Source organism: Pantherophis guttatus, chromosome 6 (assembly GCF_059756535.1).
Source record: "Pantherophis guttatus breed Tessera chromosome 6, ASM5975653v1, whole genome shotgun sequence".
Lineage (NCBI taxonomy): Eukaryota > Metazoa > Chordata > Lepidosauria > Squamata > Colubridae > Pantherophis > Pantherophis guttatus.
Genome location: NC_142068.1, coordinates 5981664 through 6002388, shown reverse-complemented (window position 1 = coordinate 6002388; position 20725 = coordinate 5981664). Strand labels below are relative to the sequence as shown.

Genomic DNA, 20725 nt, shown 5'->3' with positions numbered 1-20725 from the left:
AGAGAGAGAGAGAGAGAGAGAGAGAGAGAGAGAGAGAGAGAGAGAGAGAGAGAGAGAGAGAGAGAGAGAGAGAGAGAGAGAGAGAGAGAGAGAGAGAGAGAGAGAAGCTATCTATGGAGGTTTATTTATTTTATTTATTTTATTTATTTATTGAATTTATATCCCGCCCTTCTCCCCGAAGGGACTCAGGGCGGTGAACAGCCGAAAATTAAAATAACATACAATATAAAAATTAAGATAACTAAAAATAAATTAAATTAATCGGCCTCCCAATTTAAAACCCCAAGCTATACAATTAAAAAACTAACCCATAAAACCTATTCAGGCCAGGCCGGCTTGCTGAAATAAAAACGTCTTCAGGGCCTTACGGAAAGTGTGGAGATCCAGGATCAGCCGTATTCCGGGAGGTAGCTCGTTCCAGAGGGCGGGTGCCCCCACAGAGAAGGCTCTCCCCCTGGGGGCCGCCAGCCGATATTGCTTGACCGACGGCACCCTGAGGAGGCCCTCTCTGTGAGAGCGTATTGGCCGGTGGGAGGTTATCGGTAGCAGAAGGCGGTCTCGTAAATACCCTGGCCCTAAGCCATGGAGCCATGGAGGTTCTCAGTCATTCAGGTCATGGTTGTCCTAAGGGTGCCTTTTCCAAGAGGCAACTGATCTTTCTTGTTTGTTTTTTTTCTTTTGAAGACGTTTCGCTTCTCATCCAAGAAGCTTCCTCAGCTCTGACTACTGGATGGTGGGGAATGGAAAGATTTATACTCCTTGCAGACAGCTGGGCCGCTCTTTTGAAGACAGGAAAGTCCACATTTTGGACAGAGAGGACCCCTGGTTTGAAAGAGAGGTCAAAGAAATGGTATAGGGTTTCCTGCCTAAGCAGGAGGTTGGACTAGAAGACCTCCAAAGTCCCTTCCAACTATTCTATTCTATTCTATTCTATTCTATTCTATTCTATTCTATTCTATTCTCTATTCTATTCTCTATTCTATTCTATTCTGGGTCCTGGGTCTGGACTGGTTTAAGGGGGTGTTATGTATATAGTTTTGGCGGGAAGTTTAAATGTTAATTGGTCAATTGTGATTGATCAGCTCCCTGGCCGGCAAGGTATATAAAGGGAGCTGTTTTACTGTAACTTTTGCTAAAGTCTCACACTACATTAAAGAGCTGTTGTCACGCGCTACCTTGTCTCTGCCTCCTCTATCGCCCAACCTAACACTCGGCACACACACACATCCAAGCCAGTAGGGAAGGTAAGTGAATTTTACCTCAGGATCCCCTTGTATGACCTTCTGACAAGCAAAGTCAAGGGGGAAGCCAGATTCACTTAACAACTGTGTTAAATTAAATTAACAACTGCAGTGATCCACTTAACAACTATGGCAAGAAAGGTCATAACTTATTTATTTATTTATTTATTTATTTATTTATTTATTTATTTATTTATTTTTATTTTATTTTATTTTTATACCACCCTTCTCCAACAGGACTCAGGGCGGTGAACAGCCACGGTAAAACACAACATATAAAATTTTTAAAAACAGTTTAAAAGACATTAAATAATTTCGGCCCTCAATTTAAAACAACCCAGTTAAAACCAATTTCAAATTAAAACCGAAAGGATGGGATCAAGCCAGTCCGGCTAAATGAAATAAATGAGTTTTCAGGGCCCGACGAAAAGTCCGGAGGTCTGGTATCGTGCGTATCTCTGGGGGTAGATCGTTCCAGAGGGCAGGTGCCGCCACCATTCTTGAGCTGCTGAGTTTCCTGTGTGTGTTTGCTTGACTTCTCCCTGGTTCAGGCCCGGACCATTTGAGAACTACCTGTATTCAATTTCTAAAGCCACCAACTCACCAATGATCATGGGCAGAAAATTCCATGGTCACCTCTCTGTCCTTAGGCTCATGTTCACCTTTATTCCAAAATGACCACCTTCAAACTTAAGGATCAACTTATTTCAAAGGGTACATTATTACTGTTGTATTATCATTCAAGAATGGCCAATATTTAACTGAGATGGGTCTCTTTTAAACACCATCAATCCATTGTTCTAGAAAATCTGAAATTAAGTAACTCAGATGGGTGTCCTGCCCCAGCTACGGACCCCAAAGAACGCAGCACACACAAAATCTATACAAAGCTTATTTTACTCAAATAACTCAGTCTTTTTCAAACAAAGGCTGTTAATAAACTTTCTTAACAGCCTACAAGAATCCTAAGATAAGGTAATCACAGTCTTACTAAGGTTGGCAGTAAGCCCAGAAGCAATTTTTGCAGAGAATCCAGACATGAAGGAGAGTGAACTAAAGTTGTTCCCTACAGCTTGCTGCAATCAGCGTTCCTGATTAAATAGGCTAAGAGAGTGGCCAGTTAGCCCCAAGCCTTACTTTCGAGGAAACCTCCTCCTGAGGAGCCACTCCTGCCTTTTGGCAGCTCTGCGCACCCATGCATTGAGAAGAGGCTCCTCCTCTTCGTCCTCTTCACTTAAGGGAGCTTCTGGATGTTCTGAAGGCCCTGGCTGAATCCCTGCCACTGACACCACATCTTCTCCAGCCTCCTCACTGTCCGACTCAAGCGCCAGCTGCACAGGCTGCTGGCGCAGCATCACACCAGCCTCCTCGTTGTCGGAATCAGCCATAATCTGCACAGGCTGCTGACAGGCCACAACAATTCGTAGGAAAAGGAAAAGCAAAGATGCTACAACTTACTATGTAGAAGATACTGTTTCCAAATTTTAAGGCAATCGAAATGGCCTTCATCAACTCCAGGAAGTCCTTATCGTCGATGGAAAAACGATATCCGAAAGCTACAGCACAAATCACACTGCAAACTGATCTCATGATGGCTAGCGATGGGTCAAATGGCTGGCCTGAAAACAAAAGAATTTGTATTTATATTCACATTAATTCTGCCTTTCCGGGTTATATCAAAACTTGGATGCCTGGTAGATCTTATTAGAAATACAGGTAATCGTTGGCCACATAATCATCTTTTGTGACCTTCTGACCACCAAAGTCAACGGGGAAGCCAGATTCACTTAACAACGATGTTACTAATTTAACAGCTGCAGTGATTCACTTAAAAACTGTGGCAATAAAGGCTGTAAAATGGGGGAAACTCTGTTAACAAATGTCTCACTTAGCAATGAAAACTTTGGGTTGCCAGCAGTTTGGAGTGGCAAGGAGCTTGTAGGGCATCGAGTTGTTCCCACGGCGAGTTAGCTGGTGAGACTTGTTCCGTCCCGACTCAGCCATCCAGAGTCAGCCACACCGAGTGAGCACCGTTGAGTTGACCACACCCACCCTGCCACACCCACCCTGCCACACCCACCCTGCCACGCCCACCTGGCTGTTGTGAGTCATCATTGTTTTATTTATTTATTTATTTATTTATTTATTTATTTATTTATTTATTTATTTATTATATTTCTATGCCGCCTTTCTCCCGTAGAACTCAAGGCGGTGTACAGTCAAGAAAAATATAGATACACAAACATCATAAAATTGCTAATTAAAATTAAATTACATTTAATTTAAAATTAAAATTAATTATAATTAATTAATTAATTAATTTTACATGCAACTGGCCCTTTGAGGGCAACCATAATGCTGATGTGGCCCTCAATGAAATTGCGTTTGACACCCCTGGTATAGGATCTCCTCCTTGAGCAGGGAGTATGACTAGAAGACCTCCAAGATGCCTTCCAACTCTCTTACTCTGTTATTCTGACTGTGCAGTTATACTCAAGCCAACATCATCTAAGTTTGAGGGTTCCAAGTAACACCCCCAACGAAAGAAAACGCCAAGGCTTGTGTTTCCTCAAAGTTACGTTTTATTAGAGATGTCATATTGGCACATCTGGAAAAACCCGAACCTGAAAGCTTCCAGATTTTCTCCACCCAAAGGAAAGTCCCTGCCCAACACCCACATGTCCATCACATGATGCAATTCAAGCACCGTTCCAACTGGAAATGCCTCCCAGCCTTCCAGGTGCAGGGCAAGATGACCTTGACTCTCTGAGAAAGGAATGTTATTATGACTATATATCATCCTTGCCCCATACAATCCCTCCTCCCTGTTTCCCACAGTAGTAAATGTGGCAGTCCTGAAGGCCCAACAAAAAAAGACGGCTTCGAGGCCTGACACTCGGATTGTCACATACCCTTTGTCTCAGCAAAGAATTCCACAAGCTGTTGAGCCTCCTCTTGGATTTGCGATTCCATGCCTTTATTCCCCAGTCCCAATTTCCTCATGGTAACAACTCCAAACTGTCTTTGCTGCTGCCAGGTGTGACCATTTGAAAAGACGATACCTGACATCACCGAGACAGAAGAAACATTAGTGTTCACAGAAATGTAAAATTAATCAAGATTGACAGCCTTCAAAATGTACCTTGGTATGATAAAATGGGCACAAAATAACCAGGTCCACATGGCCTAGGACCTGGTTATTTACGGGACCGCCTACTACCACAAATAGCCTCCCACCGGCTGGTACGCTCTCATAGAGAGGGGCTCCTCCGGGTGCCGTCAGCCAAGCAGTGTCAACTGGCGGCCCCCAGGGGGAGGGCCTTCTCTGTGGCGGCACCCACTATCTGGAACGAGCTCCCCCCAGAGATACGGAGGATCCCGGATCTACGCACCTTCCGCCGTGCTCTTATGACCCTCTTATTCCAGCAAGCCGGCCTGGCCTAATTTTTCTCCCCTTTCTTTTAAATTTTAAATTGAAATTTTAATTTGTTTTAAATTTATTGGGATTTTAATTGTCATGGGCTAAATTATTTAATTTGGTTTTAAATTGTTTTTAACTTTTGTATTTCTGTATTTTATCCTGTGCCTGTTCACCACGCTGAGTCCTTCGGGAGTAGGGCGGTATACAAATTTAATAAAACAAATTTAATAAAACAAACAAACAAAATTTTGAGGAACCAATAATGATGGAAACATGGGAAAGGATCTGGGTAAGAAATGTAACATTTACACAAGCTCAAAATCTGAGAGAAAATTTTTATAAAATGTTTTATAGATGGCATTTGGATCCTAAAAAGTTAGCTTGTATGTACCCAAACTTACAACCCAAATGTTGGAGATGTGATTGTGTTGATGCTACCTATTTTCATGTTTGGTGGACTTGTAAAAAAGTTAAAGCATTTGGGATAAAAATATGGTGGATTATTCAAAATATTTTTTTTAAAAAAAGGATAAAGTTTACTCCACAGTTGTTTTTGTTAGGTATAATTACAGATTGTACGGCTATAGAGACTAATTTGATTTTGAACTTAATAACTGCAGCAAGACTCTTGGTGGTGCAGTACTGGAAGAAGGAAGATTTACCTACTATTCAAGAATGGACATTAAAAGTAGTAAATTTAGCAGAAATGGCAAAAATTTCAGCATATCTAAAGGATCATTCAAATGAGAAATATATGTTAGAATGGAAAAGATGGATTGATTATATTCAAGGCAAATATCGGTCTAAAAAATTTCAAATAGCTTATGAATGATCAAAGAGATTTTATAAAGTACTTAAATTTAGTTTAGTAAAAGGGGAGTTAAAAGTTCAAGAGGGGGATAGGAGGCTATAGATAATTAGCTTATGTTAGCTTATGATTGTTAAATGTTATACCCTGTATTTTGCTCTGGGAAGTGGGGGGGGAGGGGAAGGAGAGGGTTGGAAGGGGAGCAGGGAGGGGGAAGGGGAAATGTCTGTAAAACTTTTTAAAACTTTTCAATAAAAAAAAAATTAAAAATGTACCTTGGTACTCATCAAATTTGCCACTTGATGCATTTTGATGTGAAAAATTTGTCACGGTATTCCTTGTTTGTTTGGTACTCAATGCACAAGTTAGAACTTGTTGGTGTCGGCTGCCTTGTGACTCCCTACATTATCCTTGGGGGGGGGGTGGAATTGTTTGGTACTCATTGAGGTTCCTGGAACCAATTCATGATGAGTACCCAGGTATCACTGTATATGCAGTTCAGCCTCCTGCGTTGAACAATCCAACCTCTTTTATCCATCTTTTTACATCGAATAGTAGTTTGTGTCTCAAACTGTCTGTCATAATGGAAAATGACCCAGATAGCCTCAACTGATACAAAGAAAACGACTCTACAGAAGTTCAGGATTCCCCGTTGGAGAGTTCTGAGCACCTTTTTAACCTCAAAGGTGGCTACTGAAGTCCTACATCCATCCTCTTCCTTGAAGGTCCCTCCTTAACATGGAGGACCCAGATTGTTGGGGGCAAGAGGCTGACATTGTAAACCATTAGAGAGGGATGTAATGCACTGCGAAGCAGTATATAAGTCTAAGTGCTACGGCTATTACACAGTGGTGAAATGTAAAATTGCCTTGGTGGCACAGCAGACTAAAGTGCTGTTAAGGAACACCAGCTGCCTGCAATTGCTGCAAGTTCGAATCTCACCAGGCTCAAGGTTGACTCAGCCTTTCATCCTTTCGAGGTAGGTAAAATGAGGACCTGGTTTGTGGGGGCAATAAGGTGACTTTGTATAAAAAAGAACACCGCTTGGGGGGGGGCGAAAGCCCTACTAAGCTGGTATATACAAAAGTATGAAGGCTATTGCTTAACGCATTGTAAGCCGCCCTGAGTCTCCGGAGAAGGGCGGCATATAAATTGAATCAATCAATCAATCAATCAATCAATCAATCAATCAATCAATCAATAAATAAATAAAATTTGTTACTACCGGTTCTGTGGGGTGGGCGTGGCCAACTTTTTTTTTTTTTTTTTACTTTTAAAAGCATTTTTTCTACAACCTTAAGAGGTTGCAGAAAAAAAAATGCTTTTAGAAGCCTCTGACGATCCCAGCGGAGCCGTGCGATCATCAGAGGCTTTTTTTTTTTTAACTTTTAAAAGCCTTTTTTCGGCCAAAGAGGTTGTAGAAAAAATGGTTTTAAAAGTAAAAAAAAAAAAAAAGTTGGCCACGCCCAGTCAGTCACATTATCCCCACCACCACCAAGCCACACCCACAGAATCGGTAGTAACAAATTTTACATTTCACCACTGCTTCTTCTCATGGGAACCACTGTTCATCTTTCGGGAGTCTTGCAAAATCTGATAAACAGATGATACAATACTCTTTGCTTCATAAGAGAGTTGATGAATCCAGACCAAAGGGTAATCCTGGAGTTGTGTGCAGATAGGAGGATTAGAAAAGACTGTTAATTCCTTTTCAGGGGAGGTTCAGCCTTCTCCAACTGCCAGATACTTTAATCCAAACTTTGGACTGTCGGCCATATTGATTTTGACCCCACCCTTAACAAGACAGCACCCAATAACTCCTTAAGCTATGACTTACCCCTTTTTTGAGTGGAAGCTAAAACGAAAGGTGTGACCGGGCGATCGGCAAAGGCTTCTGAATGGTCAATCAGTCCTTCTTTCACAGCTTGGTATCCAGAGAGGATTATAATATGATAAGGGCCTCCCCACAGAGAATAGACGTTCCCATATTGCTTGGCAAGCTGCAGATTGGAACATGGGAGAAAAATGGTTTACTGTATTAGACTTGCTGCATTTTTCGGACTATAAGACACCCCTGAGTATAAGACGCACCAAGATTTTGAAGAGGAAAACAAGAAAAAAAGTTTTTGCCCTCCCCAGCCTCCAGGAGCACTCAGTAGGCCTCTCAAAGCCTCTGCGCTCCCTGTTTTTCACCCGTTTTTCGCAAAAACGGGGGGCATTTTGCCCTCCCCAGCCCACAGGAGCACTGCAGGCCTCCCAAAGCCTCTGCGCCCCCTGTTTTTGTGAAAAACGGGCCAATTTTTCAAAATAAAATGGGACGCATGGGGTTGAGCTTCGGAAGGCCAAAAATGGCTGTATTCGGTGTATAAGACATACCAACATTTCCACCTTCTTTAGAGGGGGGGCAGTGTGTCTTATACTCTGGAAAGTACGGTAATTGATTATGTTGCAGTGTGTCTTATACTCTGAAAAGTACGGTAATTGATTATGTTGTCCCTGTTTCATACTTGGTCACTATGACTTGGAAAGCTTTAATCCACTACATGACTTGGATTAAAGATACTGTTCTTTTTTTTTTTTTCCAAAATTGTTTTATTTTTTTTTAAACATAAAACATAAAGTACATCATTTCAGAGCAAGAGTTTGGTCCGGCATAAAATGAGTACAATTATTCACATTCCTTCAATCAATTTTGTTCCAAATTTTATCCATTTACATCTTTAAAAAAAAGAAAAAAGAGAAAAAAAATCTTATTCTAAACATTTATCATTCTACTATTACACCCAAAATTCTAAACAATAAACACTATTCTAAATCTTTATCATTTTAACAATCAATATTTCATATATATTCCTCAATCCTAAAACCCATTATCTCAAATCTATATTTTACTTCTCTTAAATTTACTTCTCCGACTCAACCCTTCCAAGACCGAGTGGCTGTGGTTTCCGGCGTCCCGATATAGCCAGCTGGTGCCATCGCTGGCTATTAGGGGCGAATCTCTGGCCCCCACGGAGAGGGATCGTAACTTGGGCGTCTTCCTAGATGCACAGCTGTTTTTAGAAGAGCATATGACGGCCGTGGCCAGGGGGACTTTTTATCAGGTTCGCCTGATACGCCAGTTGCGTCCCTTTCTAGATCGGGACTCCCTACGCACGGTCACTCAGACACTTGTCACCTCCCGCCTGGACTACTGCAATGCTCTCTACATGGGGCTCCCCCTGGGGTGCACCTGGAGGCTCCAGCTGGTCCAGAATGCGGCCACGCGGGGGATTATGGGAGCGACGGGGCGCTCCCATGTGACACCTCTCCTGCGCGAGCTGCACTGGCTCCCGGTGGTCTTCCGGGTGCGCTTCAAGGTGTTGGTGACCACCTTTAAAGCGCTCCATGGCTTAGGGTCAGGGTATTTACGAGACCGCCTTCTGCCACCAATAGCCTCCCACCGGCCAGTACGCTCGCACAGAGAGGGCCTCCTCAGGGTGCCATCCGCCAAACAGTGTCAGCTGGCTACTCCCAGGGGGAGAGCCTTCTCTGTGGCGGCACCTGCCCTCTGGAATGACCTACCCCCAGAGATATGTACAATACCAGACCTCCGGACTTTTCGTCGGGCCCTGAAAACTTATTTATTTCACCTAGCCGGGCTGGCTTGATCCCACAGTTTTGGTTAATTTTAATTGATTTTAATTGGGTTTGTTTTAAATTGTGGCCAAAAATATTTAATTATTTTTAAACTGTTTTTAAATTTTGTATGTTCTGTTTTATTCTGGCTGTTCACCGCCCTGAGTCCTGCTGGAGAAGGGCGGTATACAAATTAAAATAAAATAAATAAATAAATAAAATAAATGACATCTAATATCCATAATCCTGACAAAAAGTATTTTCCTCCTCTCTTAAAGTCATTTCATAAACAATCAACATTTCCTTCTATAGTTTGTTACTTCCACAATACTTTATTTTATTTATTTCAAGTTTATTCTCATATTTTATTGAATCTAATTTTTAACTGGTTCATAGTTTAAATATCTATTTCCCAGCTGTATTTTCCAATACTCCTATCTGTATTTATTTAAAGATACTGTTCTTGTATCTTTAACTTTAACCAGTGTATAGCATTCACGGTAAAACAGAAGTAGTACTGGTAGTCCCCGACTTACAACAGTTGATTTAGTAACCATTCAAAGTTACAACAACACTGAAAAAAGGGAGTTATCACAGTTATGACTTCTGCAGCATCCCCATGGTCACGTGATCAAAAATTGAGATGCTTGGCGACTGGTTGATATTTATGACGGTTGCTGTTTCCCAAAGTCACGTGATCCCCTTTTGCGGCCTTCTGAGAAGCCAAATCAGTGGGGAAGCCAGATTCACTTAACAACCAGGTTGCTAACTTGCCAATTTAACGACTGGGGGCAACAAAGGCCGTCAAATGGAGCAAAACTCATTTAGCAAATGTCTCACTTAACAACAGAAATCGTGGTCGTAAGTCCAGGACTACCTCTTGAAGCAACAGCAGCAGCATTAATAACTGTCAGTCATAATGGAAAATGTGGACTTTTCATGTCCCAAATAGCCTCAACTGATACAGAGAAAACGACTCTACAGAAGTTCAGATGAAGAAGGGAGAATACTAATGCATTGGCATCCTTCAGTCTCAAGAGACCATGGTATTGTGCTCTGGAAAGAGGTCCTAATACAGCATCTAGTGTGACTAAAAATGCCAATTCAAGAGTGGCAATCCCTTCCACATGGAAGACAGATACATTCTGTCCCCTGCCCAGCCCCCAGATTTTGCTGGTTCCGGGACTGCCTCTTTGCCTCAAGTGTCTCTTCGAATTGGAGAAGGCCATGCATGGATACTAATGATGGTTGTACTAATAAACCAGAAACAAACCCTCTTGACTGCAATATACGCTCCAAATAATAAGCAGGAAGAGTTTTACAAAAGACTTCATAAAAAGATAACCGAAATGGACCTATGAAAATATATGCATAATAGGGGATTTCAATGCAATTGTAGACATTAAAAACGATTACAGAAGCAGCAAAAGAAGTAAAAAAAACAAAAACAAGAACACTTCCAAAAATCTTCTGTGAAATGACACAAGAAATAGGCTCGTAGGATGTATGGAGAAAGCTAAACCCAAAGGTAAACCAATACGCATTCTACTCGAACAGACATCAATCGTGGTCGAGAATAGACATGGTGTAGATGACATCCAGAAAGAGATGGAAATGTGATAAAGGAAAATGTATAATAATTTTTTTTTTAAAAAAAAGTAGTAGTTCAGGATACCCTGTTGGAGAGTTCTGAGCACCTTTTTAACTTCATACTCTGTTTCCCCAAAAATAAGACATCCCTTGATAATAAGCCCAATCCGGCTTTTTTTTTTTTTTTTTTTTTTGATTTATATGCCGCCCTTCTCTGGAGACTCACGACGGCTTACAATGCGTTAAGCAATAGCCTTCATCCTTTTGTATATTTATACAAAGTCAGCTTATTGCCCCCACAAACTGGGTCCTCAATTTACCTACCTTAGAAAGGATGGAAGGCTGAGTCAACCTTGAGCCTTGGCGAGATTCGAACTTGCAGTAATTGCAGGCAGCTGAATGTTAATAACAGGCTATTAGTCTGCTGCGCCACCAGGCTCTTATTTTGCGTGCATGCGCTAAAATAAGCCTCCCCCTGAAAATAAGCCCTCCCCAAAAATATTTAAATGCAGAGCTGGAAATCAGGTAAGACGGCAAGAGGAGCCCCATCTTTCTCCACGTGCCCCAAAATAACAAGACCTCCCTGAAAATAAGGCCAAGTGCTTATTTCGGGGTTCAAAAAAATATAAGACAGGGTCTTATTTTCGGGGAAACACGGTAGGTGCTACTGAAGTCCCACATCCTTCCTCTTCCTTGAAGGTCTGCAACCAGGCCCCGCAGCGCCAGGGAACACGGGATCACCCGGCAGTGGGGACGGAGAGGGAGAAGGGGGTGATCGCTAGCAGAGATGGGAGAGTGTGAGGTTGATGCTTCTGGGACCAGGGGAGCCGGGAAGTGTCTGGGTCCAGCTCCCCCAGCCTCTCTTCCTCTCACAACCACATGTGAAAAATTGTTTCATTGAATTCACTGGAATGCACATTTAAGTACACATTTACAGAATCAAGCTGTACTTCAATTAAAACATATTCTGGCATATAGTTTGCATAAGGTGGTTACATTATGATATTGTTCCAGAATTGTATTGCTATACTAGCCGTTTATAAATTACTGAGCAGGACTACAGTACCTTTGTTAATATTATACTTTCATTTATGTTCACATACCTCTAATGCAGTGTTTCTCAACCTTGGTAGCTTGAAGATGGGTGGACTTCAACTCCCAGAATCCCCCAGCCAGCAGCACTGGCTGGGGGATTCTGGGAGTTTATTTATTTATTTATTCTATTTTATTTGTATACCGCCCTTCTCCAGCAGGACTCAGGGCGGTGAACAGCCACGGTAAAACACAACATATAAAATTTAAAAGCAGTTTAAAAGACATTAAATAATTTTGGCCATCAATTTAAAACAACCCAGTTAAAACCAATTACAAATTAAAACCGAAAGGATGGGATCAAGCCAGCCCGGCTACATGAAATAGATGTGTTTTCAGGGCCCGCCGAAAAGTCCGGAGGTCTGGTATCGTGCGTATCTCTGGGGGTAGGTCATTCCAGAGGGCAGGTGCCGCCACAGAGAAGGCTCTCCCCCTGGGGGTCGCCAGCCGACATTGTCTGGCCAACAGCACCCTGAGGAGGCCCTCTCTGTGGGAGCGAACTGGCCGGTGGGAGGCTATTGGCGGCAGAAGACGGTCTCGTAGATACCCCGGCCCTAAGCCATGGAGCGCTTTAAAGGTGGTCACCAACACCCATCTTCAAGCTTCCAAGGTTGAGAAACACTGCTCTAGTGGCTTCATAAGAAATTGTTTTTATAAAGACACTCCATTCTAAATCATTACAAACCTGAAACAGTTGTGGCAAACAATGCTTAGCAAAGATCATGTGAATTCTTTTTTTTTTTCTCTTTCAGTTTTTGCTTGACGAAGGCCTCCCAAATTGTGTAACATTTCCCATGGATCTGGGCCAGCTTCCGAAGTAGTTCAAGCCTGCCTCCACATCATTTCATCTCTCCTTCCGGCTTCCAGCCATCCATGTTTTTCATCTGCAATTCTCTTGGGCCTCTTAGGAGTTGGTCACGGCCACCCAGTCACGGCCACCCACGCCAACCCAGCCAGACATTAGGGCAGAGAACTGGTTGTTAAATTATTTGAATCTCACCAGTTTATACCTCTGAAAAAGTGTGCTTACAGCCTATTCTTCTAAGTTCCTGGCCCAAACTCTGGAAATCATTCTGCACAGAGAGTATACTTTTTGAGGACAGATCATTTGTGTCAAGATGTAGAAGAGCATCAACATTATACTTCCTTACTCAGGGGTGGGCTGCTGGGGGTTCCAAGGGGTTCGGGAGAAACTCTAGCTAAGATTCTGTGCAGTTCGGAGAACCCCCAAATCCCAGTCCTGGCTGGCCCCATCTGTCCCACCCCTCCCTTCCCAGGAGTCCCCACGCGGCCTGTTTTGGATGCAGGCAAGTGCAGGGCGTGCGCGGAGGCTCGGGGAGGGTGAAAAACAGGCCTACCAGAAGTTCGGGAAGAGTGCCCTCCAGAGGGCCTCCAGAGCCTGGGGAGGCCATTTTCGCCCTCCTGGAAGCTCAAGGAAAACCTCCGGAGCCTGGGGAGGGCAAAAACGCCCACGCCCCCCCGCCATGGTGCAGGATGTCACTGCGTTTTTGTATTTACCAGCTGAGCTCATATTTCTGGACTGTCAGACTTTCCGTAGCTTGCCAAGTTTGTTATCAATAAGCTAACTACGCATGTCTGTATTCCTTTCTTTCTACTTCACACTTTCCTGCCAAGAAGTCCGACCACAGAGAGGTGGCCAGCAGGAACGTTGCCAAAATGTAATTATTTAGATTAGTAAGATGTTTTATTTTCTTTATAACAAATAAATGAGTTTATTCTTAGAAGAAATATCTTTGGGGTTTATTTTCTTGCAAAGGTATACACAAGGAAAATGCCACGATCCACGTCTCTAAATCAAGGTGCGATTACCCAAAAGCAGAATGGGATTAATTAGCACCCTGACACAGGTGGCCGACTAGGCCATGCCCATTATGGCCACAGCTACCCAGCCCTTGCTAAAGGGCTAGAGAGAGAACCCCTTGCTAAAATTTTTGAAGCCCACCCCGTCCTTACTGACATTCTTGCCTATCTTAAAAATACGCCTCTTGTCTCTGCTGGCAGTAGCACCTGGCAGACACCTGAGCTCTTTCAAAACCTCTGCATCCTTTCCTAAATTGATATCCCTTACCATTGAATCACCAACCAGAAGGTGGCTTCTCTTTTTAAATACCTTGCTCTTCTTGCGTGACTGATGTGTAATACCCGATTCACAACTTTCCCCTATCCAAAATTAGCTCTTCATCTCGGACCACGATCTCCTGCTCACTTGAATTATCAAGGTCCCTCAAGATGGGATATCTCGCCCCTCCTCTAAAAATTTACATGAAACCTCTGAATGAGGTTATTCACCAGAATGGGGTTTGGTGTCATCAGTATGCTGACGATACCCAATTTTACAGAACACTTCCACTTGTGGTGCACATTGTACAAATGCAGTTTGAGGGATTTGCTTATCCTAATTAATTGTGTTGTGCAAATGAAGTGAAATGATTATCTTGAAAGGCAGCTGGAACGTATTATACTGTAATCAAGATTGTGCAATAAGAAGAAGAAAGACAGAAGTTGGAGCTGCTCTCTCAACTAGAGTTGGCTTCTAGATGCTTGCTAAGAAAGGATTTTTCAAAATGACCCTCAGATCATTAATATTCCATATACAGTATATTCATATGCAGTATATTAACAGACTCTGACGCTAAGGAGCAGGGGTGAAATCCAGCAGGTTCTGACAGGTTCTGGAGAACCGGTAGCGGAAATTTTGAGTAGTTTGGAGAACTGGCAAATATCACCTCTAGCTGGCCCCAGAGTGGGGTGGGAATGGAAATTTTGCAATATCCTTCCCTTGCCACACCCACCAGGCCATGCCTACCAAACCAAGCCAAACCACAGCACACCCACCAAGCCACGCCCACAAAACTGGTAGTAAAAAAATGTGGATTTCACCACTTCTAAGGAGTTAGATGTTCTACTCCCCCTCCACACCTGAAAAGTTCCAACTGCCACTTGCCTCACATTCCGTTACCTCAGGTCAAACTAGCAGATGTTCCACTCCTTCACTCAGGAGCAGTCTGGGGCTCCTTACAGTACTAAATGTCACTTCCTCACCAAAATGTGTACTCCTTCCACCTATGGAACTGCTTCCGGACTCAAGGCGGTGGGAGAGATATTCCCTTATGTGTTTCAATCACCGACCACCACTGAACCAATGGATTGTGAACCGAATTTCTCCTGCATAGTGTCCCAGCCCCAACTCACTTCTTATACTGACCTCCGCAGTTCAAATGAATTTGTTCCTTCTACTGTAACACCAGTTAAAGGGAAAAGGGGGGGGGAAACGCAGGAAAAGATTTACAGATGCAATTAGGAAAACACAAGTAAGGGAAGCTGCAAAAAAAAGTATTGTCGAAATCATCCCAAAGTCAATAGAGAGGCTGTAAAAAAGTATGCATCTAATAAACCAGGGGTGAAGTCCAACAGGTTCTGACAGGTTCTGAAGAACAGGTAGCAGATATCTTGAGCAATTCAGAGAACTGGTAGCGGAAATTTTGAGTAGTTCGGAGAACCGGTAGCGGAAATTTTGAGTAGTTCGGAGAACCGGCAAATACCACCTCTGGCTGGCCCCAGAGTGGGGTGGGAATGGAGATTTTGCAGTATCCTTCCCTCAGGAATAGGTAGGGAATGGGGATTTTGCAGTAACCTTCCTCTGCCACGCCCATCAAGCCACACCACACCCACCAAGCCACGCCCATTCAAAGTGCAGGGGCAGGTCTACCACAGGATAGGGAGTATCATGGCGGGGCCTCAGCTGAAGCCTTCATTTCTCCAGATATACTTTGTTGGTGATGATGACAATGAGAGGGATATATATATATATACAGCATGTTAAGTAAGTTAGTTAAAATGTTTAAAATTCTGGTTAAAATCCTAGCTTAAAATCTTCCAAAAATCTTTACAGAGCACTCTGCAAGGTCCTTTAAAACCTTAGCTAAAATCCTACCAGTACCTTAAAAGTTTTTTTCTTTCTAGCAACGTTTCGACAGGCTCACAACCCTGTCATCTTCAGGCTCTTGTTTGCTTCTAAACTAAACAAGAGCCTGAAGATGACAGGGTTGTGAGCCTGTTCTGAGCCTGTCGAAACGTTGCTAGAAAGAAAAACTTTTAAGGTACTGGTAGGATTTTAGCTAAGGTTTTAAAGGACCTTGCAGAGTGTTCTGTAAGGATTTTTGGAAGTTTTTAAGCTAGGATTTTAACCAGAATTTTAAACATTTTAACGAACTTATTTAACATGATGCGGGAAAACACCCGAGATTTTAATTTTTTGCATATATATATATATATATATATATATATATATATATATATATATATATATATTTTCGACGAAGTCTCATTCGTCATCTTCAGGCTGGTGTTCTCGGCTTCGTGCTTCCAGGAGCATTGCAATGCAATGCAATGCTCCTGGAAGCACGAAGCCGAGAACACCAGCCTGGAGATGACGAATGAGACTTCGTCGAAACGTCGCCAAGACACTTCCAATTTTACGTGGGAGAAGACCCGAATAACCAAAGACCTACATATATATATATATATATATATATATATATATAATTAAATAATACATTTAAATTAATAAACATTAAATATTATAATCATATTAAACTTTACAATTAAAAATATAAAAGCAAATACAAACTAAAAATAACCAAAAAGAAAAGATATCTGTGAACAATGGACTCAGAAGTTAATTTTGCTATCATAGATAGTATGTGTTAATCATGTTATGGAAGAGAAACAAGTTCTACTAGATAAGACCAAGATTGATTTGAGTGTGGATTTAAAAATGACAAGCTACACGAGCGAACTGGACAAAGATGAAGTACTAGATCCACCCATAAAACCAGCTATCGTAATTATTAAAAGGGACATAAAAGGAACAAACCAGAAGAGTGACTTGGATAATTTGCCTTTACAAAAGAGATCTGTTAAAGCATGGAAGGATGTTTAAGGGAAGGGATAAAGGACAAAGGAAAATAAATCAATGTTCAATCGAATATCCTACTGTATTCCCGACCTAGAGTGTTTTTGTGAGGGATGAGTTTTGACTTAAACCAATGGAGAACAAAATGCAGGTGAGCTGAGAAGCAACTGGATGTGATGATGTTGGTGTAGGAGTGAGACGGAAGGTCAGATGCATTGTTTGAGAAACTAGAACAACCTGATGCAGCCTAAGGCAAGTAGAAGAATTACTGCAGGTTCCAATCTGGGCTGGTCACCAGAGACCAGAGGTTTAGTCTACCGAGTTTTCGGACTCATGTTGGAATCTATCCTCGAGGAACTTCTCTCTCACCAGAATGTATGCACAGGTGGCGCAGTGGTTAGAGTGCAGTACTGCAGGCTACTTCAGCTGACTGCTAGCTGCCGTTCAGCAGATCGAATCTCACTGGCTCAAGATTGACTCAGCCTTCCATCCTTCCAAAGTGAGTAAAATGAGGACCCAGATTGTTGGGGACAAGAAGCTAACTCTGTAAACCACTTAGAGAGGGCTGTGAAGCACTATGAAGCAGTATATAAGTTTAAGTGCTATTGCTATTGCTATTGCTATTGCTATTGCTATTGCTATTGCTATTGCTAGCTATTGCTATGTATGCTATGTGCTAACTACCAGATTGAAAGAACACAAGCAAGCAGTCAGACAAGGAGATCTGAACTCACTGCTATCCTCACATTGCAATGAACAAGGACATACATTCAATTTTGCAGCTATTAAAATTGTTAGCAGAGCAGGTACAAAAATAGCCAGGGAAATAATTGAAGCCTGGAAGACAGGCTTCCTTGTCAGTTAACAAGAGTCCTAATTTACCACCAGCTTATCATATACTTGGGAAACAATGACTTGGCAGCATAAGGAAACAACAATCAATGGCTTAATTGAATTCGGTTTTAATTGGGTTGTTTTTAATATCTTGGGCCGAAATTATTTAATTGTTTTTTAAATTGTTTTTAAATTTTATATGCAATGTTTTATCTTGGCTGTACACCGCCCTGAGTCCCGCAGGAGAAGGGCGGTATAGAAATAAAATAAAATAAAATAAAATAAAATAAAATAAAATAAAATAAAATAAAATAAAATAAAATAAAATAAAATAAAATAAAATAAAATAAAATAAAATAAAATAAAGAAATAAAATAGCAGCCATCAACACACCAGTCAACAACTAAAAAGCCATATACCACCATAGCCCAAAGACCACATTCTGTTGAGAGAGAAGTTCCCCAGGGATGGGCTCCAGTATGAATCCAAAAGCTCTGAAGACTAGCCCTTTGGTCCCAGTGACCGACCCATATTTGTTCCTGCAACATTATCCTGGGACATGTATATTTGCCTTCATTTATGAGAAGAGTTATTGTTCTCCAGAAGTAGGACTCATGAAGAGATGTAGTGGAAGAACAGGAGTTGTATTAGAATTGGAGAAGAGTGTATAGTAAACAGTGAGTACTGGCTTTTGAGTACTTGTAGGTGTGTTACCTAGAGGTCAGGTAACACACCTGTTGTCTCTGCAATTTTGGAGCCCACTGACCTGTGTATACGAAAAAGAACCCATGACAAAAACTTAGTGAGTGATAAATTATGAAAACAATGATAACTGCCAGGTTCACACAAATTCCCTTAATATAGTTCATTAAAGCACAATAGATGCATTCACACAACTTAATTCACCAGTTTGCTTTTTACTGTATTTTGATATGTTAAAATCTGCACTGCCACACTGTTTAAATGCACACTTGATAACCAGGTTCTGGGCATTGTATAAACCCTTGAAACCCATTGTATAAACCCAGGAGCCCTTGAACTGGTACTGCTTCAAAAGAGACAAAATTATCTTTATACATTTTTGCCAATCTTGCCGGTACAAAATGCCATCTATAAAACATTTTAAACAGATTTTCATTATATGCAGTTGACATAGTCAATTTAATATTTTAATATAGTTTCTGCCATTTATCTAATTCTATTGCATATCCAAAAATTTTAGCCCAGGCTAAGTGATATGCTAAATGTTGGAAGTGTAATCAATCATCCGGTTCCTATTACCATATGTGGTGGACATGCCCAAAAGCTAAAATATATTGGATGAAAATACATGCTTGGCTGGAAAAAATGACAAAGCAACATATAGACTTGAAACCAGAGATATTTTTGTTGGGCATTCTACCAGAAAAATATGATAGAAAGACTACATATCTGGTCTTGCATATACTAACTGCAACTAGAATTGTATTTGCGCAACAGTGGAAAAATGATGAGACTCTGTCTGAGGGGAATGTGATTAAGAAAATATTAGAATGCTCAGAAATGGATAGACTAATGCTTAATATTAAGGATAAAGAAAAAACTGATTTTTTTTGATATGGGACATATTTTATCAATGGCTAGGCAATAGAAACAGAAGTTAGAAAGGTGGAGATATAAAAGGAGGAAATGCTAAAGTGGAGAGTTGTTAAAGAAGATGATGTTAAGCATTATTGTTATTATATTATCATATTATTATATTATCAATATTACAGTGATAAATACCACAACAAATACGTGTATCATGATAGTTTAAAAATAACTGTACCTGGACGACACACTGTTTGATGAAAATTGAATGTTATATAAATAAAACATTTAAAAAGAGAGAGAGAGAGAGAGAGAGAGATAAAATTATATTTTCCAAGTGGTTCACTAAGTGATAAGTAGCAGTCAACTGGATCCGTGTGGGATTTTCATTCTCACTATCGTTGGGAAGCCATGTGGTGTAATGGTTAAAGTGCTTAATTAGGAGCAGAAAAACCCTACGTGACCCACAGCTTGTCCCAATCACTCTTTCTTGGGTCAAAACAAAAGAATCGAGCAGTTTTGCAACTTCCTCTTGTTTCCGATTGGATGGAATAGTGCAAAAAGACATACCTTTCTGAAAGTCGTCTCTGAAATGCCAGTCCCAAGTAGCCGCCACATGCTTCCCATCACAGGAAGTGGAAAAGGCCCCGGTGGGTAGCGTTTGCGTGACCAGATCTGTTTCAGATAGGAAAGAATCTGGCGTGGAATCCAAAGGATCAGAAGGAACAGTGGTTTCAACATCCTTCTGCTTTCCCTGTCTGTTGTAGGACGTGTACCTGGTACGCTTTTCTCTGAGGACTCTTTTCTTTCTTCAGAGATGCTTGTTGTTTTGATGTCTTTGCTACCACACCCTGTTATATTGTCTCCTATTTAAATACCTATTGAAATCAGGACCAGGCTGTTTGGATGATGATCCATGGACGGGCAACCTCTTCTTTTAAATAACTTCCGCGGCTCTTTATTCCCCCTGCCTGCTATCAACATCTACTAAATTTGCCTTTATAGCAATAGCACTTAGACTTAACAGTGCTTTACAGCCTTCTCCAAGCCCTTTACGGAGTCAGCATAGTGCCCTCCCCCCCCCCAAAAAAAATACCCTGGCTCCTCATTTAACCCACCTCAGAAGAATGGAAGACTGAGTCAATCTTATGCCGGTGAAATTCAAACTGCTGAACTGCTGGCAACCGGCAGTCAACAGAAGTAGCCGCTTGTGCATTCTAGCCACTGCGCCAACACAGCTCTTTACATTTAAAAACTCATAAAACTTCTTTTGTCATTCTCAACATTGAGATTAAGATATATCTGTGGATCAGCAGTAGTAGTCATTTCCTTGACTTTTTTTTCCTTGTTTTTTTACATGTTGAAAGAAGTTTTCTTTGTTATTTTTCACTTTTGTAGCAAGCCTTAGTTCAATTTGGGGTTTAGCATTCTTCACTTCATCTTTTCAGACTCGGGCTAATTGCTGATATTCTGCCTTAATTATGTGGCCCTCATTCCACTTTTTATACTTGTCCTTTTTGTCTTTCAATTTGTCAGAGAGTTCTTTATGCAGCCATGCTAGTCTTTTTTTTTTTTTTTAATTTGATTTATATGCCGCCCTTCTCCGGAGACTCAAT

The 20725-nt window shown here is 41.4% G+C and overlaps 1 protein-coding gene across 1 annotated transcript in view; it reads right to left on the bottom strand.

Annotated features, from left to right (window-relative positions):
* LOC117660241 (cytochrome P450 2J5-like) overlaps positions 1-19968 on the bottom strand; it is a 36950-nt gene extending 16982 nt beyond the window's left edge. The window contains exons 1-4 of the mRNA XM_087872056.1: positions 19680-19968; positions 7308-7470; positions 4154-4303; positions 2700-2860 (exon numbers count right to left, since the gene is read on the bottom strand). Of these exons, the coding sequence (XP_087728182.1) occupies positions 2700-2860; positions 4154-4303; positions 7308-7470; positions 19680-19850 (645 nt within the window). The 5' untranslated portion in view covers positions 19851-19968. The remainder of the gene's footprint in view (positions 1-2699; positions 2861-4153; positions 4304-7307; positions 7471-19679) is intronic.
* Between the last annotated feature and the right edge of the window lie 757 nt (positions 19969-20725).